At 49.3% G+C, this 26,087-nt stretch overlaps 1 protein-coding gene across 3 annotated transcripts in view; it reads left to right on the top strand.

Moving 5' to 3' along the window:
- Positions 1-25,355, top strand: part of LYSMD4 (LysM domain containing 4) — a 35,258-nt gene extending 9,903 nt beyond the window's left edge. For 2 of the 3 annotated variants that reach the window (XM_063925687.1, XM_063925688.1), the window contains exons 2-3: positions 16,779-17,064; positions 24,262-25,355. In XM_063925687.1, the coding sequence (XP_063781757.1) occupies positions 16,792-17,064; positions 24,262-24,792 (804 nt within the window). In that variant the 5' untranslated portion in view covers positions 16,779-16,791 and the 3' untranslated portion in view covers positions 24,793-25,355. Of the gene's footprint in view, positions 1-16,338; positions 16,364-16,778; positions 17,065-24,261 lie in introns of those variants that run through there. The other variant, XM_063925689.1, reaches the window with a different exon arrangement.
- The last annotated feature ends 732 nt before the right edge of the window (positions 25,356-26,087 follow it).

Genomic DNA, 26,087 nt, shown 5'->3' on the forward strand with positions numbered 1-26,087 from the left:
TGTTACTACAAAACAGAAAAAGGCACCCCATTAGCAGATGCAGTCCTTTCGGCCTAATAAATACAAAAAAGGAAAGGGCTCGTCCTTCCTCGCTTCAAAGGGTAGAGGAAGGGGAAAGAGGTCACCTGCCGTTCCTGGCACCCAGGACCAAAAGTCCTCCCCCGCCTCTACCAAGTCCACCGCATGACGCTGAGGCTCCCCTGCGGGAGTCCGTGCCGGTGGGGGGCCGTCTCCGATTCTTCAGTCAGGTTTGGGTTGATTCAGCCCTGGATCCTTGGGTCTTAGACATAGTCTCCCAAGGGTACAAACTGGAGTTTCAGGAGATACCCCCGCCCCCGCCGCTTTTTCAAGTCGGCCTTGCCAGTTTCTCTTCCAGAAAGGGAAGTAGTGAATGCTGCAATACAAAAGCTGTGTCAACAGAGGGTCGTTTTACCGGTTCCCCCGTCCCAACGGGGGGGGTTCTATTCGAGCCTCTTTGTAGTGCCGAAGCCGGACGGCTCGGACAGACTGATTCTGAACCCCTAGAAGGGGGGGATTTTATGGCGTCAGTCGACATAAAGGATGCCTACTTACACGTCCCAATATATCCTCATCAGGCCTTCCTAAGATTTGCGGTGCAGGATTGTCATTACCAATTTCAGACGTTGCCGCTTGGGCTTTCCACGACCCCGAGGGTTTTCACCAAGGTTATGGCGGAAATGATGGTACTCCTTTGCAAGCAAGGGGTCACAATTTATCCCGTACTTGGACGATCTCCTGATATAGGCAAGATCAAAGGAAAAGTTGCTAAGAAATGTGGAACTCTCCCTGTCGGTTCTGCGACATCACGGTTGGATTCTAAATTTGCCGAAGTCTCAGTTGATCCTGACAAATCGGCTGACCTACTTGGGCATGATCCTAGACACGGAACTACAGAGAGTGTCTTCCGGCGGACAAAGCTCTGGAAATCCAGACCATGGTCAAGGAGCTTCTGATACCGGCAAGAGTGTCGATTCATCAATGCACTCGAGTGCTAGGGAAGATGGTTGCGGCTTACGAAGCCATTCCGTTTGGCAGGTTTCATGCCCGGGTGTTTCAGTGCGATCTGCTGAGCAAATGGTCCAGGTCTCACCTACACATGCACCGGAAAATGGGTGTAGTACTGCTGACCGGCGGTCAGCTTACCGACGCCGGGATCGCGGCGGGGAGGGGGCAAGTGCAGCAAGCCCCTTGCAGGATCGCTGCGCTCGCCACACTGCGGTCGCCACGGGTTCTATTCCCACTCTATGGGTGTCGTGGACACCCACGAGTGGAAATAGTCCCTGTTGGTCGGCATGCCGACCATCGGGATAGTGAGCCGTCGGGCTGGTGGAGGAGGTCATGTGACTGTCGGTCAGCTGACCGGCGGTCACATGAATAACACCCCCGGAAAATAAGTCTATCTTCCAGGGCCAGGATTTCTTTCCTGTGGTGGCTGCACGCTTCTCACCTTCTAGAGGGACGCCGTTTCGGAATCCAGGACTAGGTCCTGCTGACCACAGATGCAAGTCTCCGAGGCTGGGATGCAGTCACACAAGGAAGAAGTTTCCGGGGAAAATGGTCAAGCCAGGAATCTTGTCTCCACATAAATGTTCTCGAGTTAAGAGCCATTTACAACGGCCTCCTGCAGGCGAAGAACCTTCTTCAGGGTCTCCCTGTCCTGATCCAGTCAGACAATATAACAGCGGTGGCGTACGTAAACCGCCAAGGCGGCACAAGGAGCAGGGTGGCAATGGCGGAGGCCACAAGAGTTCTCCGCTGGGCGGAACAGCACGTGAGCGCTCTGTCAGCAGTCTTCCGGGCGTGGACAACTGGGAGGCAGACTTCCTCAGCAGACACGATCTCCATCCAGGAGAGTGGGCTCTTCATCAAGAGGTATTTGCAGAAGTAACAAGGAATTGGGGAATTCCTCAAATAGACATGATGGCCTCTCGCCTCAACAAGAAGCTTCCGAAGTATTGTTCCAGGTCGAGGGACCCCCAAGCCAGTGCAGTGGACGCCCTGGTAACTCCGTGGGTGTTTCAGTCGGTGTATGTGTTCCCTCCTCTTCTTCTCATTCCAAGAGTGTTGAAGATTATAAGACGAACAAGGGTTCAGGCACTACTCGTAGTTCCCGATTGGCCACGGAGGGCCTGGTATCCGGATATTCAGGAGTTACTAGTAGAAGATCCTTGGCCCCTTCCTCTTCGAGAGGTCCTGTTACTGCAGGGGCCCTGCGTGTTTCCGGACTTACCGCGGCTGCGTTTGACGGCGTGGAGGTTGAACGCCAGATCCTAGCGTGGAAAGGTATTCCCGGGGAGGTCATCCCCACTCTCCTTAAGGCTAGAAAGGAGGTCACGGCGAAACATTATCACCGTATTTGGAGAAAATATGTGTCGTGGTGTGAAACCAAAGCGGCTCCTGCGGAGAGGTTTCATTTGGGTCGTTTCCTCCATTTTTTGCAGGCAGGCGTTGATGCAGGCCTGAAATTGGGTTCCATCAAAGTGCAGATTTCGGCTTTATCTATTTTCTTTCAAAAAGAATTGTCCGTCCTTCCTGAGGTTCAGACTTTCGTGAAGGCAGTGTTGCATATCCATCCTCCGTTTGTGCCACCCGTGGCACCGTGGAATCTTGAAGTGGTGTTACAGTTTCTTATGTCTCACTGGTTTGAACCTTTGAGAAAGGTTGAGTTAAAGTTTCTCACTTGGAAAGTGGTCATGCATTTGGCTTTGGCCTCTGCCAGACGAGTGTCAGAATTGGCAGCTTTGACTCACAAGAGCCCGTATTTGATTTTTCATGTAGATAGAGCAGAATTGAGGACTCGTCAGCAATTTCTGCCGAAGGTGGTTTCTTCGTTTCACATAAATCAACCTATTGTGGTACCTGTGGCTACGGAGGCTGTGGCAGTCCCAAAATCTCTTGATGTCGTAAGAGCTTTGAAAATTTATGTCGCCAGGACGGTTCTTGTTAGGAAAACGGAAACACTGTTTGTCCTGTATGCCTCCAACAAGATGGAAATCCTGCTTCCAAGCAGACCATTGCCCGCTGGATTTGTAATACGATTCAGCACGCTCATTCTTCGGCTGGGTTGCCGTTGCCGAAGTCAGTAAAGGCCCATTCTACCAGGAAGATGGGCTCATCTTGGGCGGCTGCCCGAGGGGTCTCGGCACTTCAACTTTGCCGGGCAGCTACGTGGTCGGGTTCAAACACTTTTGCTAAGTTCTACAAGTTTGACACCCTGGCTGATGAGGACCTCATGTTTGCTCAATCGGTGCTGCAGAGTCGTCCGCACTCTCCCGCCCGGTCTGGAGCTTTGGTATAGACCCCATGGTCCTTTTGGAGTCCCCAGCATCCTCTAGGACGTAAGAGAAAATAGTATTTCTCTGACGTCCTAGTGGATGCTGGGAACTCCGTAAGGACCATGGGGAATAGCGGGCTCCGAAGGAGGCTGGGCACTCTAGAAAGATTTAGGACTACCTGGTGTGCACTGGCTCCTCCCACTATGACCCTCCTCCAAGCCTCAGTTAGATTTCATGCCCGGCCGAGGTTGGATGCACACTAGGGGCTCTCCTGAGCCCTTAGAAAGAAAGTATAATTTTAGGTTTTTTATTTTCAGTGAGACCTGCTGGCAACAGGCTCACTGCGGCGAGGGACTAAGGGGAGAAGAAGCGAACTCGCCTGCTTGCAGCCGGATTGGGCTTCTTAGGCTACTGGACACCATTAGCTCCAGAGGGATCGACCGCAGGCCCAGTCCTTGGTGTTCGGTCCCGGAGCCGCGCCGCCGTCCCCCTTACAGAGCCAGAAGCAAGAAGAGGTCCGGAAAATCGGCGGCAGAAGACATCAGTCTTCACCAAGGTAGCGCACAGCACTGCAGCTGTGCGCCATTGCTCCTCATGCACACTTCACACTCCGGTCACTGAGGGTGCAGGGCGCTTGGGGGGGGGGCGCCCTGAGCTGCAATAAAAACACCTTGGCTGGCAAAAATACCACAATATATAGCCCTAGAGGCTATATATGTGGTAAATTCCCCTGCCAGAATCCAGAAAAAAGCGGGAGAATAGGCCGCGGAAAAGGGGCGGAGCTATCTCCCTCAGACACACTGGCGCCATTTCTCCTTCACAGATCCGCTGGAAGGAAGCTCCCTGGCTCTCCCCTGCAGTCTACACTTCAGAACAGGGTAAAAACAGAGAGGGGGGGCACTAAATTTGGGCGCAATACATATATAATATAAAAAGCAGCTATAGGGGACATAACTTAGTTAGTCCCTGCATTATATAGCGCTCTGGTGTGTGCTGGCATACTCTCACTCTGTCCCCCCAAAGGGCTTTTGTGGGTCCTGTCCTCATTCGGAGCATTCCTTGTGTGTGTGCGGTGTGTCGGTACGGCTGTGTCGACATGTTTGATGAGGATAATGATGTGGAGGCGGAGCAGATGCCTTTAGAAGGGATGTCACCCCCTGCGGGGCAGACACCTGAGTGGATGGGCTTATGGAAAGTAATGAGTGCACGTATAGACTCCTTATATAAGAAAATCGACGACATGCCAAATGTGGGACAGCCGACTTCTCAGCTCGTGCCTGCCCAGGCGTCGCATGGGTCGTCAGGGGCTCTAAAACGCCCGCTACCTCAAGCAGACCCAGATGTCGACACGGATACTGACACCATTGTCGACGACGATGAGTCAAACCTGATGCCCACTAAGGCCATTCACTGTATGATTGAGGCAATGAAAGAGGTGTTAAACATTTCTGATATAACTACTGGTACCACTAAAAAGGGTATTATGTTTGGAGAGAAAAAACTACCCATAGTTTTCCCCCCATCAGATGAATTAAATGAAGTGTGTGAAGAAGCGTGGGCTTTCCCTGATAAAAAATTGGTAATTCCTAAGAAGGTACTAATGGCGTTCCCTTTCCCGCCAGAGGATAGGTCACGTTGGGAAACACCCCCTAGAGTGGATAAAGCGCTCACACGTTTGTCTAAAAAGGTGGCACTACCGTCTCCGGATACGGCCGCCCTCAAGGAACCTGCTGATAGAAAGCAGGAGGCGATCCTGAAGTCTGTATATACACACACAGGCATTATACTTAGGCCAGCTATTGCGTCAGCTTGGATGTGCAGTGCTGCCGCTGCGTGGTCAGATAAACTGTCAGAAAATATTGACACATTAGACAGAGACACGATCCTGTTAACCATAGACCATATAAAAGACTCAGTCTTATATATGAGAGATGCACAAAGGGAAATCTGCCGATTGGCATCTAAAGTAAGTGCATTGTCCATTTCTGCTAGGAGAGGCTTATGGACTCGCCAGTGGACAGGAGATGCAGATTCAAAAAAGCACATGGAAGTGTTACCATATAAGGGTGAGGAATTATTTGGGGATGGTCTCTCGGACCTAGTTTCCACAGCAACGTCTGGGAAGTCAGCATTTTTACCCCATGTCCCCTCACAGCCTAAGAAGGCGCCGTTTTATCAGGTTCAGTCCTTTCGGACCCAGAAAAACAGGCGTGGAAAAGGCGGGTCCTTTCTGTCCAGAGGCAGAGGTAGGGGAAAAAGACTGCAACAAACAGCAGGTTCCCAGGAGCAAAAGTCCTCCCCCGCTTCTTCTTCCAAGTCCGCCGCATGACGGTGGGGCTCCACAGGCGGAGCCAGGTACGGTGGGGGGCCGCCTCAAGAATTTCAGCGATCAGTGGGCTCGCTCACAGGTGGATCCCTGGATCCTTCAAATAGTATCTCAGGGGTACAAACTGGAATTCGAGGCGTCTCCACCCCACCGGTTCCTAAAATCTGCCTTGCTGATTGCTCCCTCAGACAGGGAGGCGGTGCTAGCGGCAATTCACAAGCTGTATTCCCAGCAGGTGATAATCAAGGTACCCCTACTTCAACAAGGCCGGGGTTACTATTCCACACTATTTGTGGTACCGAAACCGGACGGTTCGGTGAGACCCATTTTAAATTTGAAATCCTTGAACACATACATAAAAAAATTCAAGTTCAAGATGGAATCGCTCAGGGCGGTTATTGCGAGCCTGGACGAGGGGGATTACATGGTATCCCTGGACATCAAGGATGCTTACTTGCATGTCCCCATTTACCATCCTCACCAGGAGTACCTCAGATTTGTGGTACAGGATTGCCATTACCAATTCCAGACGCTGCCGTTTGGACTGTCCACGGCACCGAGGGTATTTACCAAGGTGATGGCGGAAATGATGATACTCCTTCGAAAAAAGGGAGTTTTAATTATCCCGTACTTGGACGATCTCCTAATAAAAGCGAGGTCCAAGGAACAGTTGTTGGTGGGAGTAGCACTATCTCAGGAGGTGCTGCACCAGCACGGCTGGATTCTGAATATCCCAAAGTCACAGCTGGTTCCGACGACACGACTACTGTTCCTGGGTATGATTCTGGATACAGTCCAGAAAAAAGTGTTTCTCCCGGAGGAGAAAGCCAGGGAGTTGTCATCTCTAGTCAGAGACCTCCTGAAACCAAAACAGGTATCAGTGCATCGCTGCACGCGGGTCCTGGGAAAGATGGTGGCTTCTTACGAAGCAATTCCCTTCGGCAGGTTCCATGCCAGAATCTTTCAGTGGGACCTGTTGGACCAGTGGTCCGGATCGCATCTTCAGATGCATCGCTTGATAACCCTGTCTCCAAGAACCAGGGTGTCGCTACTGTGGTGGCTGCAGAGTGCCCATCTTCTAGAGGGCCGCAGGTTCGGCATACAGGACTGGGTCCTGGTGACCACGGATGCCAGCCTTCGAGGCTGGGGGGCAGTCACACAGGGAAGAAACTTTCAAGGACTATGGTCGAGTCAGGAGACTTCCCTTCACATAAATATTCTGGAACTAAGGGCCATCTACAATGCCCTAAGTCAAGCAAAATCCCTGCTCCTACACCAGCCGGTGCTGATCCAGTCAGACAACATCACGGCAGTCGCCCATGTAAATCGACAGGGCGGCACAAGAAGCAGGATGGCGATGGCGGAAGCCACAAGAATTCTCCGATGGGCGGAGAATCATGTACTAGCACTGTCAGCAGTGTTCGTTCCGGGAGTGGACAACTGGGAAGCAGACTTCCTCAGCAGACACGACCTCCACCCGGGAGAGTGGGGACTTCATCCAGAAGTCTTCAAGATGCTGGTAAACCGTTGGGAAAAACCACAGGTGGACATGATGGCGTCCCGCCTCAACAAAAAGTTAAAAAGATATTGCGCCAGGTCAAGGGACCCTCAGGCGATAGCTGTGGACGCTCTAGTGACAACGTGGGTGTACCAGTCGGTTTATGTGTTCCCTCCTCTGCCTCTCATACCAAAGGTATTGAGAATAATAAGAAAGCGAGGAGTAAACACCATTCTCGTGGTTCCGGATTGGCCAAGACGAGCGTGGTACCCGGAACTTCAAGAGATGCTCTCAGAGGACCCGTGGCCTCTACCGCTCAGACAGGACCTGCTACAACAGGGGCCCTGTCTGTTCCAAGACTTACCGCGGCTGCGTTTGACGGCATGGCGGTTGAACACCGGATCCTAAAGGAAAAGGGTATTCCGGAAGAAGTCATTCCTACGCTTATTAAGGCCAGGAAAGATGTTACGGCAAAGCATTATCACCGCATATGGCGAAAATATGTTGCATGGTGCGAGGCCAAAAAGGCCCCAACAGAGGAATTTCAACTAGGTCGATTTCTGCATTTCCTGCAAGCAGGAGTGAATATGGGCCTAAAACTAGGCTCCATTAAAGTACAGATCTCGGCTCTGTCGATTTTCTTTCAAAAAGAACTAGCTTCAGTACCTGAAGTTCAGACATTTGTGAAAGGAGTGCTGCATATTCAGCCCCCGTTTGTGCCTCCTGTGGCACCTTGGGCTCTCAACGTGGTGTTGAGTTTCTTAAAATCACATTGGTTTGAGCCACTAAAAACCGTGGATCTGAAATATCTCACGTGGAAAGTGGTCATGTTATTGGCCTTGGCTTCAGCCAGGCGAGTGTCAGAATTGGCGGCTTTATCATGTAAAAGCCCTTATCTGATTTTCCATATGGATAGGGCAGAATTGAGGACTCGTCCCCAATTTCTCCCTAAGGTGGTGTCAGCGTTTCACCTGAACCAGCCTATTGTGGTGCCTGCGGCTACTAGGGATTTGGAGGACTCCAAGTTGCTAGACGTCAGGGCCCTGAAAATATATGTTTCCAGGACGGCTGGAGTCAGAAAATCTGACTCGCTGTTTATCCTGTATGCACCCAACAAGCTGGGTGCTCCTGCTTCTAAGCAGTCTATTGCTGGCTGGATTTGTAGTACAATTCAGCTTGCACATTCTGTGGCAGGCCTGCCACAGCCAAAATCTGTAAATGCCCATTCCACAAGGAAAGTGGGCTCATCTTGGGCGGCTGCCCGAGGGGTCTCGGCTTTACAACTTTGCCGAGCAGCTACTTGGTCAGGGGCAAACACGTTTGCAAAATTCTACAAATTTGATACCCTGGCTGAGGAGGACCTGGAGTTCTCTCATTCGGTGCTGCAGAGTCATCCGCACTCTCCCGCCCGTTTGGGAGCTTTGGTATAATCCCCATGGTCCTTACGGAGTTCCCAGCATCCACTAGGACGTCAGAGAAAATAATAATTTACTCACCGGTAATTCTATTTCTCGTAGTCCGTAGTGGATGCTGGGCGCCCATCCCAAGTGTGGATTGTCTGCAATACTTGTAAATAGTTATTGTTAACTAAAGGGTTATTGTTGAGCCATCTGTTGAGAGGCTCAGTTGTTTTCATACTGTCAAACTGGATATAGTATCACGAGTTGTACGGTGTGATTGGTGTGGCTGGTAAGAGTCTTACCCGGGATTCTAAATCCTTCCTTATTATGTCTGCTCGTCCGGGCACGGTGTCCTAACTGAGGCTTGGAGGAGGGTCATAGTGGGAGGAGCCAGTGCACACCAGGTAGTCCTAAATCTTTCTAGAGTGCCCAGCCTCCTTCGGAGCCCGCTATTCCCCATGGTCCTACGGAGTTCCCAGCATCCACTACGGACTACGAGAAATAGAATTACCGGTGAGTAAATTCTTATTTTTAATACCTACCGGTAAATCCCTTTCTCCTAGTCCGTAGAGGATGCTGGGCGCCCATCCCAGCGCGGACTGTTTCTTGCAGTTTGTATTGATACTTGTTGTTTTCGGGTTGCACAAAGGTTGTGTATCAGTTGTGTTCAGCTTGTTGCTGTTGTTAGTTCATACTGTTATCTGGTATTCCTGCTAATCCAGTTGTACGGTGTGTTTGTGGTGTGGGCTGGTATGTTCTCGCCTTAGTTTAACAAAATCCTTTCCTCGAAATGTCCGTCTGCCCTGGGTACAGTTCCTACAACTGAGGTCTGGAGGAGGGGCATAGAGGGAGGAGCCAGTTCACACCCAGTCAAAGTCTTTTAGTGTGCCCATGGTCCTTTTGGAGTCCCCAGCATCCTCTACGGACTAGGAGAAAAGGATTTACCGGTAGGTATTAAAATCCTAATTTTTGCTATAGAACCCGTTATACTATTGTTTTTGGGTGTATGGAATTCTGCCAAATCCCAGGTGCAGTAGTGCAATGTAGTGACACGTTTACATCTGTTACATAAGGCCATGTCAGTGTACTTAGTGGTTCTATTTTTTTCTTAGAAGGAAATGTCAATATGACTGGAAGCTTTTCTTGGCTTGTGACAAATCTATAAAACTTCAGTTGTGGAAAGACACGCTATTAATATGTTATCACTTTACAAGGTAAACCTTGATGACTATAACTGTATCTGAGGAACATAATTGCCACACAGGACTTTAAACTGGAGAGTTGGCAATTGCCTTAATAGTGTAAAGTTTGGTCACAGTATTTATCACTATTGCAATTGTATACTTTGATCCAAGCACCAAGCCCATTAAATCTATTCTCCTACAGAACTGGACAGTGCTGATCTGTGTTTTGTGAGGTTGGACTTGCAGTTCATTGGAAATGAAATAATTTGTGGTTGTTTGATGTTTACAATAGCTAGATATGGAGAAAGAGACATAGAGGCAGATTCAATTGTGGCGCGCAACACAGTGCTGCCCGTCTAAACAAATGGGAATCTATTGGAGCTATTCAATTGTTGCTCAGATCAGACGCTCATTAGCCGTGGCGCACACATTTTGTCTCGCAGCCTCCGGACGTGCAGGATAAAACGTGTGAAAAGTCTGTAGTTTGGGCGCCCAATTGAGAACTTTGCACGGCTATACTCTGAGCTGTCGGTTGCATTAAATACTAATGGGCATCTAATCGGAGCAAGAATTGAATAGCCTCATTAGACGCCCATTTGTTTAGACTGCCAGCAGGGGAGGCGTGCCTCAATTGAATCAGCCGCTATAAATGCCAGTTTAGATGGCTCCTCTATTTGCTTAATAGTTAATCTATATGCAACTAGGACGCCTCATCCCTTCATCTTCCTGTTTATTAAGTTTAATACCCCCAAATATTTTATTTTCTCTAACGTCCTAGTGGATGCTGGGGACTCCGTAAGGACCATGGGGAATAGACGGGCTCCGCAGGAGACAGGGCACTTTAAGAAAGAATTGGGAATACTGGTGTGCACTGGCTCCTCCCTCTATGTCCCTCCTCCAGACCTCAGTTTGAATCTGTGCCCGGACGAGCTGGGTGCACCTTAGTGAGCTCTCCTGAGCTTGCTAAATAGAAAGTATTTTGTTAGGATTTTTTTATTTTCAGAGAGATCTGCTGGCAACAGACTCTCTGCTACGTGGGACTGAGGGGAGAGAAGCAAACCTACTAACTGCGGATAGGTCCTGCTTCTTAGGCTACTGGACACCATTAGCTCTAGAGGGATCGAACACAGGAACGCACCCTTGGTCGTCCGATCCCGGAGCCGCGCCGCCGTCCCCCTCGCAGAGCCAGAAGCCGGCGTGAGAAGCAAGAAGACTTCAAAAGCGGCGGCAGAAGACTCCAGTCTTCATATGAGGTAGCGCACAGCACTGCAGCTGTGCGCCATTGCTCCCACATTAAACCCACACACTCCGGTCACTGTAGGGTGCAGGAAGGGGGGGCGCCCTGGGCAGCAATTAGAGACCTCTTGGTAAAGTGGCATATATACAGTTGGGCACTGTATATATGCATGAGCCCCCGCCGTTATTTTACACAAAATCGGGGGGGGGGGGGGGGGGCTTCTTCCTCAGCACTCACCAGCGCCATTTTCTCTCCACAGCTCCGCTGAGAGGAAGCTCCCCAGGCTCTCCCCTGCAGATTCACGGTAGAAAGAAGGTAAAAAGAGAGGGGGGGGCACATAAATTTAGCGCAAAATCAGTATATACAGCAGCTACTGGGTAAACACTAAGTTACTGTGTAATTCCTGGGTCATATAGCGCTGGGGTGTGTGCTGGCATACTCTCTCTCTGTCTCTCCAAAAGGCCTTGTGGGGGTTCTGTCCTCAAATAGAGCATCCCCTGTGTGTGTGGTGTGTCGGTACGCTTGTGTCGGCATGTTTGACGAGGAAGGCTATGTGGAAGCAGAGCAGGTACAAATGAATGTGGGATCGGCGCCGACGCCCGATTGGATGGATATGTGGAAGGTTTTAAATGATAATGTTACTTCCTTGCATAAAAGGTTGGATAAAGCTGAAGCCATGGGACAGTCAGGGTCTCAACCCATGCCTGATCCTACAGTGCAGAGGCCGTCAGGGTCTCAGAAGCGCCCACTATCCCAAATTGTTGACACAGATATCGACACGGATTCTGACTCCAGTGTCGATGGCGATGATGCAAAGTTGCAGCCTAAAATGGCTAAAGCCATCCGCTACATGATTATAGCAATGAAGGATGTATTGCACATCTCAGAGGAAAACCCAGTCCCTGACAAGAGGGTTTATATGTTTGGGGGAAAAAGGCATGAGGTAACCTTTCCCCCTTCACATGAGTTAAATGAGTTATGTGAAAAAGCTTGGGAATCTCCAGATAGAAAAATGCAGATTTCCAAACGGTTGCTTATGGCGTATCCTTTCCCGCCAGCGGACAGGTTACGCTGGGAATCCTCCCGTAGGGTAGACAAAGCTTTGACACGCTTATCTAAGAAGGTAGCCCTGCCGTCACAGGATACGGCCACCTTAAAAGATCCTGCGGATAGAAAGCAGGAAGGTATCCTGAAGTCCGTTTATACACATTCAGGTACCCTACTAAGGCCGGCAATTGCGTCGGCCTGGATGTGTAGTGCTGTAGCAGCATGGACAGATACTTTATCTGAGGAACTTTATACCTTGGACAAGGATACTATATTACTGACCCTGGGGCATATAAAAGACGCTGTCCTATATATGAGAGATGCCCAGAGAGACATTAGCCTACTGGGCTCTAGAGTAAATGCAATGTCGATTTCTGCCAGAAGGGTCCTGTGGACTCAGCAATGGACAGGTGATACCGACTCAAAAAGGTACATGGAGGTTTTACCTTATAAGGGTGAGGAATTGTTTGGGGACGGTCTCTCGGACCTAGTTTCCACAGCTACGGCTGGGAAGTCAAATTTTTTGCCATATATTCCCTCACAACCTAAGAAAGCACCATATTACCAAATGCAGTCCTTTCGATCACAAAGAGGCAAGAAAGTCCGAGGTGCGTCCTTTCTTGCCAGAGGCAGGGGTAGAGGAAAGAAGCTGCACAATACAGCTAGTTCCCAGGAACAGAAGTCCTCCCCAGCTTCCACTAAATCCACCGCATGACGCTGGGGCTCCACAGGTAGAGCCAGGATCGGTGGGGGCGCGTCTCCGAAATTTCAGCCACCAGTGGGTTCGCTCACGGGTGGATCCCTGGGCTATACAGATTGTATCTCAGGGATACAAGCTGGAATTCGAAGTGATGCCCCCTCACCGTTACCTCAAATAGGCCCTGCCAGCTTCCCCCATAGAGAGGGAAATAGTGTTAGCGGCAATTCACAAATTATATCTTCTGCAGGTGGTGGTAAAGGTTCCCCTCCTTCAACAGGGAAGGGGTTACTATTCCACAATGTTTGTGGTACCGAAACCGGAAGGTTCGGTCAGATCCATATTGAATTTAAAATCCCTGAACATTTACCTGAAAAGGTTCAAGTTCAAGATGGAATCGCTCAGAGCGGTCATTGCAAGCCTGGAAGAGGGGGATTTTATGGTGTCTCTGGACATAAAGGATGCTTACCTGCATGTCCCCATTTATCCACCTCATCAGGGAGTACCTCAGATTTGTGGTACAGGACTGTCATTACCATTCCAGACGTTGCCGTTTGGTCTGTCCACGGCACCGAGAATATTTACCAAGGTAATGGCAGAAATGATGGTGCTTCTGCGAAAGCAAGGAGTCACAATTATCCCATACTTGGACGATCTCCTCATAAAGGCGAGGTCCAGAGAGCAGTTGCTGATCAGCGTAGCACACTCTCGGGAAGTGTTGCAACCGCACGGCTGGATTCTGAATATTCCAAAGTCGCAGCTGATTCCTACGACGTGATTAAAGGACTGAGTTAAACAGGTGCTCCCCGTGGAGCACACATTGTGATTACCATCTTTTTCATGTTCAACAATATTTATCTGCACTGTTTCATTATATTGAGTGTCATATTTGATACATGTGAAAGTAAAACACACCTTTATATAAGTATCCATTTGCATCATTTCACGAATACTCAAACTGTAGGGGATGAGCGCAGTCAGGTGAAAACCAGATATCCAGATTCCTACGACGCGTCTGCCCTTCCTGGGCATGATTCTGGACACAGACCAGAAGAAGGTTTTTCTCCCGGCGGAGAAGGCTCAGGAGCTCGTGACTCTGGTCAGAGACCTTTAAAACCAAAACAGGTGTCTGTGCATCAATGCACGCGAGTCCTGGGAAAGATGGTGGCGTCATACGAAGCCATTCCCTTCGGCAGGTTCCATGCGAGGACCTTTCAGTGGGATCTGTTGGACAAGTAGTCCGGATCGCATCTTCAGATGCAGCGGCTGATCACCCTATCCCCCAAGGCCAGGGTGTCTCTTCTGTGGTGGCTGCAGAGTGCTCACCTTCTCGAGGGTCGCATGTTCGGCATTCAGGACTGGGTCCTGGTGACCACGGATGCAAGCCTCCGAGGGTGGGGGTCAGTCACACAGGGAAGAAATTTCCAGGGTCTGTGGTCAAGTCAGGAGACTTGTCTGCACATCAATATCCTGGAACTAAGGGCCATATACAACGCCCTAAGTCAAGCGGAGCCTCTGCTTTGCAACCAACCGGTGCTGATTCAGTCAGACAATATCACCGCAGTTGCTCATGTAAACCGCCAAGGCGGCACAAGGAGCAGGGTGGCGATGGCGGAAGCCACCAGAATTCTTCGCTGGGCGGAGAATCACGTACAAGTACTGTCAGCAGTGTTCATTCCGGGAGTGGACAACTGGGAAGCAGACTTCCTCAGCAGGCACGACCTCCACCCGGGAGAGTGGGGACTTCATCAAGAAGTCTTCACACAGATTACAAGTCGTTGGGAACTGCCACAGGTGGACATGATGGCATCCCGCCTCAACAAAAAGCTACAAATGTATTGCGCCAGGTCAAGAGACCCTCAGGCGATAGCTGTGGACGCACTAGTGACACCGTGGGTGTTCCAGTCGGTTTATGTGTTTCCTCCTCTTCCTCTCATACCCAAGGTGCTGAGAATCGTAAGAAAAAGAGGAGTGAGAACAATACTCATTGTTCCAGATTGGCCAAGAAGGACTTGGTATCCGGAACTGCAAGAAATGCTCACAGAGGACCCATGGCCTCTGCCTCTCAGACAGGATCTGTTGCAACAGGGGCCCTGTCTGTTCCAAGACTTACCGTGGCTGCGTTTGACGGCATGGCGGTTGAACGCCGGATCCTAGCAGAAAAAGGCATTCCGGATGAGGTTATTCCTACGCTAATAAAGGCTAGGAAGGACGTGACGGCTAAACATTATCACCGTATATGGCGAAAATATGTTGCTTGGTGTGAGGCCAGGAATGCCCCTACAGAGGAATTCCAGCTGGGCCGTATCCTTCACTTCCTACAGTCGGGAGTGACTATGGGCTTAAAATTGGGGTCCATTAAGGTCCAGATTTCAACCCTATCCATTTCTTTCAAAAGGAACTGGCTTCTCTTCCTGAAGTTCAGACGTTTGTAAAGGGAGTGCTGCATATTCAGCCCCCTTTTGTGCCACCAGTGGCACCTTGGGATCTTAGCGTGGTGTTGAGTTTCCTGAAATCACATTGGTTTGAGCCACTTAAAACCGTGGAGTTAAAATATCTCACGTGGAAGGTGGTCATGCTATTGGCCTTAGCTTCGGCTAGGCGTGTGTCAGAATTGGCGGCTTTGTCACATAAAAGCCCCTATCTGGTTTTCCATATGGACAGGGTAGAATTACGGACTCGTCCGCAATTTCTGCCAAAAGTGGTGTCATCTTTTCATTTGAACCAACCTATTGTGGTGCCTGCGGCTACTCGTGACTTGGAGGATGCCAAGTTACTAGATGTAGTCAGGGCTTTGAAGGTTTATGTAGCCAGAACGGCTGGAGTCAGGAAAACTGAGTCGCTGTTTATCCTGTATGCATCCAACAAGCTGGGTGCTCCTGCTTCAAAGCAAACTATTGCTCGCTGGATCTGTAACACGATTCAGCAGGCTCTTTCTGCGGCTGGATTGCCGCCTCTAAAATCAGTAAAAGCCCATTCCACAAGGAAGGTGGGCTCTTCTTGGGCGGCTGCCCGAGGGGTCTCGGCATTACAGCTTTGCCGAGCAGCTACTTGGTCGGGTTCAAACACTTTTGCAAAGTTCTACAAGTTTGATACCCTGGCTGAGGAGGACCTTGTGTTTGCTCATTCGGTGCTGCAGAGTCATCCGCACTCTCCCACCCTTTTGGGAGCTTTGGTATAATCCCCGTGGTCCTTACGGAGTCCCCAGCATCCACTAGGACGTTAGAGAAAATAAGATTTTACTTACCGGTAAATCTATTTCTCGTAGTCCGTAGTGGATGCTGGGCGCCCGTCCCAAGTGCGGACTTCTTCTGCAATACTTGTATATAGTTATTGCTTAAATAAGGGTTATGTTATGGTTGCATCAGGTTTATCTGATGCTCTGTTGTTGTTCATACTATTAACTGGGTAAGGTTATCACGAGTTATACGGTGTGATTGGTGTGGCTGGTATGAGTCTTACCCTGGATTCCAAAATCCTTTCCTTGTACTGTCAGCTCTTCCGGGCACAGTTTCCTTAACTGAGGTCTGGAGGAGGGACATAGAGGGAGGAGCCAGTGCACACCAGTATTCCTAATTCTTTCTTAAAGTGCCCTGTCTCCTGCGGAGCCCGTCTATTCCCCATGGTCCTTACGGAGTCCCCAGCATCCACTACGGACTTCGAGAAATAGATTTACCCGTAAGTAAAATCTTATTTACTCCCTTTTTTTACCAATAATGAGGTCACATATGTTGTTTAGACTGATCACCATATGGCTTAATATCTGGCATAATGTCAGACATGTGTGTCCACATAAAGCAGATTCAGCGTGGGGCTTTATTAGTGTGGCTGGCTAATTACCACACTGGCTCAGCGATAGTTGGTCTTGACCACCTCCAATGGGCAGTGGAGCCCCACACGTGTGGCCATGTCAGGCCAAATTGGCTAACAGTGGATACGCTTAGATACTTAAATTTATTGTGAATGTAATGAATAAACTTTCCCTGTGTTGGCTTGCTCCAGCCACTCATTCCTAATTACACTGTTTCATAAACTCCAGTCTTGTTCATTACTCTTAATTTAATAATGGGTTCTATCTGTATTACTCATACAGGGCTCTACTGACCATGCGTTTGAAAAAAGGTCCCTCTCACTCCTTCCAGCCACCAACTGCAATCCGTTCATCTCAAGGAAGCAGTGTCTACACGTTTACTGATGGGTCGCCAGATCTTGGCAGCTCCTCAGAAGAGGAAATTGATATCATGGAGCTCCGTGCGCGGGGTGGAGAGCTCCTGCGCCAGAACGCCTCCCGGGAGAAGGTTGGCGATGTTATTCTGTTGGAGTGTGCTATCACAGAGAATGACAACCTGAACAAGCTGGCGCTACAGTATGGATGCAAGGTAATAACTGATCCTTCACATTCCTGTAATTGTTCATAGGGTGATTCAGACCTGATCGCAAGGGTGTGTTTTTTGCATCCCTGCGATCAGGTAGTCGCCGCCTACAGGGGAGGGGGAATTCGCTGTGCAGGTGTGCGATCGCAGAAGTTTGTGCAGTCTCTGCACAGCCCAGGACTTACTCTGCCACTGCGATGATCGGGGCCGGAGCTGACGTCACGAAACCTCGCACAACTCGCCGGGTCCCTCCTGCGTTTTTCCGGACACTCCCCGAAAACGGTCAGTTGCCTCCCACAAACATCCTCTTCCTGTCAATCTTCTTGCGATCGCCGGTGCGATCGGATTTTTTGCACCGTCGCTGCGAACAGTCGCGCCTGCATATTGCGTTTGCATGCACAGTTCAGTCCTGATCGGCCTGCATATTGCACAACGCAAAGCAGCGATCAGGTCTGCATAGTACAGTCTTTTAACACAGGATGCAATTTCTTCCACTATGACAGCATCAGTAAGACTAACAATCAGACAGCACCCCAGGAATGTATTCCACACAACCACAGCAGAGCTTTTAATTCAGTTATTTATTACCAGTTATTTATATAGCGCACACATATTCCGCAGCGCTTTACAGAGAATATTTAGCCATTCACATCAGTCCCTGTCCCAGTGGAGCTTACAATCAAGGAGGCATAAGGAAGTGATAAACCAGTGATATGTGCAAGGTGATAAAGGCACCAGCCAATCAGATCCTAACTGTTAATTTACATAATGGAGCCGATTGGTTGGTGCCTTTATCACCTTGCACATATCACTGGTTTATCACTTCCTTATGACTTCTCCAGGTTAATACATCTGCCACTATATTCCCTATCACATGTACACACAGACACATTCACACTAGGGTTAATTTTGTTGGGAGCCAATTAACCTACCAGTATATTTTTGGGATTGTGGGAGGAAACTGGAGTACTCGGAGAAAACCCACGCAAGTACGGGGAGAATATATAAACTCTGCACAGTTAGGGCCATGGTGGGAATTGAACCCATGACCTCAGTGCTGTGAGGCAGTAATGCTAACCATTACACCATCCGTACTGCCCTGATTCAATATAAAAACTAGTCCTTGCCAAGTACTAACACTTTATAGTGTATCATAGTGTGTGATCACATTTGGAGGCATAGGCAGATGGGTAGCAGGGGGAGAGGGTGGAAGGTATAGCTATAAAATGTAAGCAAAAGTATTCAAGATGTGTAGGAGAAAAAAAATACTTTTTATAGAAGTTATCCTTTGAGCAAGTAGTATTTTCCTTTTATTAGTGATGTACTCACGCTATTTATGTAGCAGAAATAAGAGACGTGGTGGTTGAATGTAATCATATTTTACATTTTTGTTTGAAGTTGCTTGCATATATAATTGCACAGATTTCTGTGTTGTGCTATGAAATAAATTTGTATATATCTCTCTTTTTCTCTGACGTCCTAGTGGATGCTGGGTACTCCGTAAGGACCATGGAGAATAGACGGGCTCCGCAGGAGACTGGGCACTCTTTAAAGAAAGATTAGGTACTACATCTGGTGTGCACTGGCTCCTCCCTCTATGCCCCTCCTCCAGACCTCAGTTAGAATCTGTGCCCGGCCAGAGCTGGATGCACTCTAGGGGCTCTCCTGAGCTTCCTAGAAAGAAAGTATTTGTTAGGTTTTTTATTTTCAGTGAGATCTGCTGGCAACAGACTCACTGCTACGTGGGACTGAGGGGAGAGAAGCGAACCTACCTGCTTGCAGCTAGCTTGGGCTTCTTAGGCTACTGGACACCATTAGCTCCAGAGGGATCGAACACAGGCCCAGTCCTCGGTCGTCCGGTCCCGGAGCCGCGCCGCCGTCCCCCTTGCAGAGCCAGAAGAACCGAAGAGAAGTTGAAAATCGGCGGCTGAAGACTCCGGTCTTCATTAAGGTAGCGCACAGCACTGCAGCTGTGCGCCATTGCTCCCTCTGCACACCACACACTCCGGTCACTGATGGGTGCAGGGCGCTGGGGGGGGGGGGGTGCCCTGGGCAGCAATTAGAGTACCTTACATGGCTAAATAGCACATAATACAGCTAATAAACTGTATATGTGCATAATCCCCCGCCATAAAGCATATAAAAAAGCGGGAGAAGTCCGCCGAGAAAGGGGCGGGGCTATCTTCCTCAGCACACGGGCGCCATTTTCTCTTCACAGCTCCGCTGGAAGGACGCTCCCCAGGCTCTCCCCTGCAGTTTCCAGGCTTCAAGGGTAAAAAAGAGAGGGGGGGCACTAAATTTAGGCGCAAACTGTGTATAATAAGCTGCTATAGGGAAAAATCACTCACTTTAGTGTAAATCCCTGGTTATATAGCGCTGTGGTGTGTGCTGGCATACTCTCTCTCTGTCTCCCCAAAGGACTTTGTGGGGTCCTGTCCTCAGTCAGAGCATTCCCTGTGTGTGCGTGCGGTGTGTCGGTACGGCTGTGTCGACATGTTTGATGAGGACGCTTACGTGGAGGCGGAGCAGGAGCTGGTAAGTGTGATGTCTCCCCCTGCGGGGCCGACACCAGAGTGGATGGATATGTGGAAGGTATTAACCGACAGTGTCAACTCCTTGCATAAAAGGTTTGATGACGTAACAGCTTTGGGACAGCCGGCATCTCAGCCCACGCCTGCCCAAGCGTCTCAGAGGCCATCAGGGGCTCAAAAACACCCGCTACCTCAGATGGCAGACACAGATGTCGACACGGAGTCTGACTCCAGTGTCGACGAGGATGAGACAAATGTACAATCCACAAGGGCCATCCGATGCATGATTACGGCAATGAAAAATGTGTTGCACATTTCTGACATTAACCCGGTTACCACAAAAAAGGGTATTATGTTTGGGGAGAAAAAGCAGCCAGTGACTTTTTCCCCATCTGATGAGTTAAATGAATTGTGTGAAGAAGTGTGGGGTTCCCCAGATAAGAAACTAGTAATTTCTAAGCGGTTACTAATGGCGTACCCTTTCCCGCCAACGGATGGGTTATGCTGGGAGACATCCCCTAAGGTGGACAAGGCGCTCACACACTTATCAAAAAAGGTGGCACTGCCTTCTCAGGATACGGCCGCCTTAAAGGAGCCTGCAGATAGAAAGCAGGAGGCTATCCTGAAGTCTGTGTATACACACTCAGGTACTATACTGAGACCTGCTATTGCTTCAGCATGGATGTGTAGTGCTGCAGCAGCGTGGTCTGATTCCCTGTCTGATAACATTGATTCCCTGGACAGGGACACTATATTGCTAACCATAGAGCATATTAAAGACGTAGTCTTATATATGAGAGATGCACAGAGGGACATTTGCCGGCTGGCATCTAGAATTAATGCGATGTCCATTTCTGCCCGGAGAGTATTATGGACTCGGCAGTGGACAGGTGATGCTGACTCTAAAAGGCACATGGAAATTTTGCCTTATAAGGGTGAGGAATTGTTTGGGGACGGTCTTTCGGACCTCGTATCCACAGCAACAGCTGGGAAGTCGACTTTTTTACCTCAGGTTCCCTCACAGCCTAAGAAAGCACCGTATTATCAAGTACAGTCCTTTCGGCCTCAGAAAGGCAAGCGGTTTAGAGGCACGTCCTTTCTGCCCAGAGGCAGGGGTAGAGGGAAAAAGCTGCACCATACAGCCAGTTCCCAAGAACAAAAATCCTCCCCTGCTTCCACTAAGTCCACCGCATGACGCTGGGGCTCCACATGTGGAGCCAGGTGCGGTGGGGGCCCGTTTCCGGAACTTCAGCGACCAGTGGGTTCGCTCACAGGTGGATCTCTGTTCTACAAGTGGTATCTCAGGGATACAAGCTGGAGTTCGAGACGTCTCCCCCTCGCCGTTACCTCAAATCAGCCTTGCCAGCTACTCCCCAGGACAGGGAGGTAGTACTGGCGGCAATTCACAAGCTGTACCTCCAGCAGGTGATAATCAAAGTTCCCCTCCTTCAACAGGGACGGGGTTACTATTCCACAATGTTTGTGGTACCGAAACCAGACGGTTCGGTGAGACCCATTCTAAATTTGAAATCCTTGAACACTTATATAAGGAAGTTCAAGTTCAAAATGGAATCGCTCAGGGCGATTATTGCAAGCCTGGAAGAGGGGGATTACATGGTATCACTGGACATCAAGGATGCTTACCTACATGTCCCCATTTACCCACCTCACCAGGTGTACCTCCGTTTTGTGGTACAGGACTGCCATTACCAATTCCAGACGTTGCCGTTTGGTCTGTCCACGGCACCGAGGGTATTTACCAAAGTAATGGCCGAAATGATGATACTCCTTCGAAAGAAGGGAGTTATAATTATCCCGTACTTGGATGATCTCCTTATAAAGGCGAGGTCCAGGGAGCAGTTGTTGGTCGGAGTAGCACTATCTCAGGAAGTGCTACAACAGCACGGCTGGATTGTGAATATCCCAAAGTCGCAGCTGGTTCCTACGACGCGTCTGCTGTTCCTGGGTATGATTCTGGACACAGAACAGAAGAAGGTTTTTCTCCCGGAGGAGAAGGCCAAGGAGTTGTCATCTCTGGTCAGAGACCTCCTGAAACCAAAACAGGTGTCGGTGCATCACTGCACGCGAGTCCTGGGAAAGATGGTAGCTTCTTACGAGGCAATTCCATTCGGCAGGTTCCATGCAAGGATCTTTCAGTGGGATCTGTTAGACAAGTGGTCCGGATCGCATCTTCAGATGCATCGGCTGATCACCCTGTCCCCGAGGGCCAGGGTGTCTCTGCTGTGGTGGCTGCAGAGTGCTCATCTTCAAGAGGGCCGCAGATTCGGCATACAGGACTGGGTCCTGGTGACCACGGATGCAAGCCTCCGAGGTTGGGGGGCAGTCACTCTCAGGGAAGAAACTTCCAAGGATAATGGTCGAGTCAGGAGGCTTCCCTACACATAAATATTCTGGAACTAAGGGCCATTTACAATGCCCTAAGTCAGGCAAAACCCCTGCTTCAAAACCAGCCGGTGCTGATTCAGTCAGACAACATCACGGCGGTCGCCCATGTAAACCGACAGGGCGGCACAAGAAGCAGGATGGCGATGGCAGAAGCCACAAGGATTCTCCGATGGGCGGAAAATCACGTGATGACACTGTCAGCAGTGTTCATTCCGGGAGTGGACAACTGGGAAGCAGACTTCCTCAGCAGGCACGACCTCCACCCGGGAGAGTGGGGACTTCATCCAGAAGTCTTCCAGCTGATTGTAAATCGTTGGGAAAGGCCACAGGTGGACATGATGGCGTCCCGCCTCAACAAAAAGCTAAAAAGATATTGCGCCAGTTCAAGGGACCCTCAGGCGATAGCTGTGGACGCTCTAGTGACACCGTGGGTGTACCAGTCGGTTTATGTGTTCCCTCCTCTTCCTCTCATACCAAAGGTTCTGAGGATAATAAGAAAGAGAGGAGTAAGAACCATACTCATCGTTCCGGATTGGCCAAGAAGGACTTGGTACCCGGAACTACAAGAAATGATCTCAGAGGACCCTTGGCCTCTGCCTCTCAGACAGGACCTGCTACAGCAGGGGCCCTGTCTGTTCCAAGACTTACCGCGGCTGCGTTTGACGGCATGGCGGTTGAACGCCGGATCCTGATGGAAAAGGGCATTCCGGTTGAAGTCATTCCTACGCTGATAAAAGCTAGGAAGGATGTGACCGCACAACATTATCACCGCATATGGCGAAAATATGTTGCTTGGTGTGAGGCTATGAAGGCCCCAATAGAAGAATTTCAGCTGGGTCGATTTCTGCACTTCCTACAGTCAGGAGTGACTATGGGCCTAAAATTGGGATCCATTAAAGTTCAGATTTCGTCCCTGTCTATTTTCTTTCAAAAAGAACTGGCTTCACTGCCTGAAGTTCAGACGTTTGTTAAGGGAGTGCTGCATATTCAGCCCCCTTTTGTGCCTCCAGTGGCACCTTGGGATCTCAACGTTGTGTTGGATTTCCTAAAATCACATTGGTTTGAGCCACTTCAGACCGTGGAGTTGAAATATCTCACGTGGAAAGTGGTCATGCTTTTGGCCTTGGCTTCGGCTAGGCGTGTGTCAGAATTGGCGGCTTTGTCCTGTAAAAGCCCCTATCTGATCTTCCATATGGACAGGGCAGAATTGAGGACTCGTCCCCAATTTCTCCCTAAGGTGGTATCAGTGTTTCATTTGAACCAACCGATTGTGGTGCCTGCGGCTACTCGGGACTTGGAGGCTTCCAAGTTGCTGGATGTAGTCCGGGCCCTGAAAATCTATGTTTCCAGGACGGCTAGAGTCAGAAAAACTGACTCGCTGTTTATCCTGCATGCACCCAACAAGCTGGGTGCTCCTGCTTCTAAGCAGACTATTGCTCGCTGGATCTGTAGCACGATTCAACTTGCACATTCTGCGGCTGGACTGCCGCATCCTAAATCAGTCAAAGCCCATTCCACGAGGAAGGTGGGCTCTTCTTGGGCGGCTGCCCGAGGGGTCTCGGCTTTACAACTTTGCCGAGCTGCTACCTGGTCGGGATCAAACACGTTTGCAAAATTCTACAAGTTTGATACCCTGGCTGAGGAGGACCTTGAGTTTGCTCATTCGGTGCTGCAGAGTCATCCGCACTCTCCCGCCCGTTTGGGAGCTTTGGTATAATCCCCATGGTCCTTACGGAGTACCCAGCATCTACTAGGACGTCAGAGAAAATATGAATTTACTCACCGGTAAATCTATTTCTCGTAGTCCGTAGTGGATGCTGGGAGCCCGTCCCAAGTGCGGACTTCTGCAATACTTGTATATAGCTATTGCTTAACTAAAGGGTTTTGTTATGAGCCATCTGTTAATGAGGCTCAGCTGTTGTTCATACTGTTAACTGGGTATAATTATCACAAGTTGTACGGTGTGATTGGTGTGGCTGGTATGAGTCTTACCCTGGATTCCAAATCCTTTCCTAGTAATGTCAGCTCTTCCGGGCACAGTTTCCCTAACTGAGGTCTGGAGGAGGGGCATAGAGGGAGGAGCCAGTACACACCAGATGTAGTACCTAATCTTTCTTTAAAGAGTGCCCAGTCTCCTGCGGAGCCCGTCTATTCCCCATGGTCCTTACGGAGTACCTAGCATCCACTACGGACTACGAGAAATAGATTTACCGGTGAGTAAAATCTTATTTATTTATTTTTAATGCTTCATTCTGGTGTTTTTTAGGTTGCGGATATTAAGAGAGTAAACAACTTTCTTACGGAGCAGGATATGTACGCCTTGAAGATTATTAAGATCCCAGTCAAGGTTCATGGGATCTTTACAGAACTCCATGCGGCATCATACACACAAAAAGGCCAAGCTGTATACTCGGAGGACATTGTGAGTGATCCTGCTAGCCCTACAGAAAACACAGACATAACGCGGTACTTTCAGGAGATAGACCAGGACATCGAGGCAGCTGCTCAGACGCAGGACCTGCTTAGTGAGTCTTTGGACCCTGGAACGGACACATTTCAGATTTCTCCAAGGAAAAATTCTTTCAGTTTGGGAGCAGATTGCGGTATACGGTGGTGGAATGCTGTTGTTATTATGCTGTTGATTGGAATTGTGCTGCCAGTATTTTATATTCTCTATTATGAGACGCGTAAAGTCCCCGAGCAATTGCAAGTGTCTGCAAATGTCACTAATACTTTTATGCCAAAAGTAAGTACAAAGGTGGTGAATAGAATTATGAGAAACCTACATGATTCATAGAGACCTCTTGACACAGAAGGCTGAAATGTGAAGAAGGACCAGTATTCTTCACCCCCAGGGACAGAAGTAGTACGCTTGTCACTTTACAGAACAAATAGAACTATCGGCTGAATAGTGCTGCACTGCTGGAGTTCTTGATCATTAACCATCGCCAGTTCTCTATCATTCCTCAAAACAAGACGCTAACATTTTTAGGTCTGCAAAATGTTGCCAGTATTCCTACGTAAATTATTAGCTTGACCTAAAACGGGTTTGTGATACTATTCTGCCAAAAGCCATGCCTCGTATGTCCTCCATGATTTACTGTCACTCAGAAATCCACTTCTTAGTTCTGGCTTGGAGATGCTAGTATTGAATTGTGGTACAAATGTTTATAGGTGCCGATACAGCCCTCCATGATCGCAAGTTTTTACAGAGCAGCTCAGCCAAGACCTTGGACATGTTGTGGTCTCTGAGCTGTAATATTCTTTACTGTCATACAGGTGTGTTTACATTTTCAGATGTTTTCAAGACACTTTCCTTTTAACTTGATGATTTTCTTATAAAAAAAAAATACTACTCTACTTTGCACAAATGGGTATATTTAATATCTAATTAATATCCCAGGTCAACATACAGAATTAGAATTGTTGCTTTCATTGATTTTTTTTGTTTCCTTGTAATTTTGTAGTACAGGTTCAGTCTCCCATATCTGAAATGTTTGGGGCCAGGAGTGTCTTGGATATTGGATTTTTCTATCTCTTGGATTTTACTGTCTCTGGAATATTTGCATACCATAATGAGATATCTTTGGGGTGGGACCCAAGCCTAAACATAAAATTAATTCATATTTAATATACACCAGAGGATGATTTTATACAATATTTTTAATAGTTTTGTGCATGAAGCAAAGTTTATGTATATTGGGGGTCATTCTGACCTGATCACACTATGTCGTTCAGCGCAGCGATCAGGTCAGAAGTGCGCTGGCGCCGCAGTGCACCGATGCATGGCTGACAGCCAACGGCTGTCGTTGCGTAGCGATCGCCTCTACCTGATTGACATGCAGAGGGGGGCGTCACAGCGGCGTTTGGCTGCCGTTATGTGGGCGCGGCCTTGCCAATGTAGGCGTGGCCTGACCGTGCGGGGGCGGGCCACAGCGGCTGCGTGACATCACACGCAGCCGCTGCGACCCGGGCAGCGACGAGTAGCCTTGGCCAGGACGCAAACGCTGCGCTGTCCGGGAGCTACTCCTGAAGTGCAAAAGCATCGCCGCTGTGCAATGCTTTTGTACTTCTGCGGGGGAGGGCCTGACA

This window comes from Pseudophryne corroboree, chromosome 6 (assembly GCF_028390025.1).
Source record: "Pseudophryne corroboree isolate aPseCor3 chromosome 6, aPseCor3.hap2, whole genome shotgun sequence".
Taxonomy (NCBI): domain Eukaryota; kingdom Metazoa; phylum Chordata; class Amphibia; order Anura; family Myobatrachidae; genus Pseudophryne; species Pseudophryne corroboree.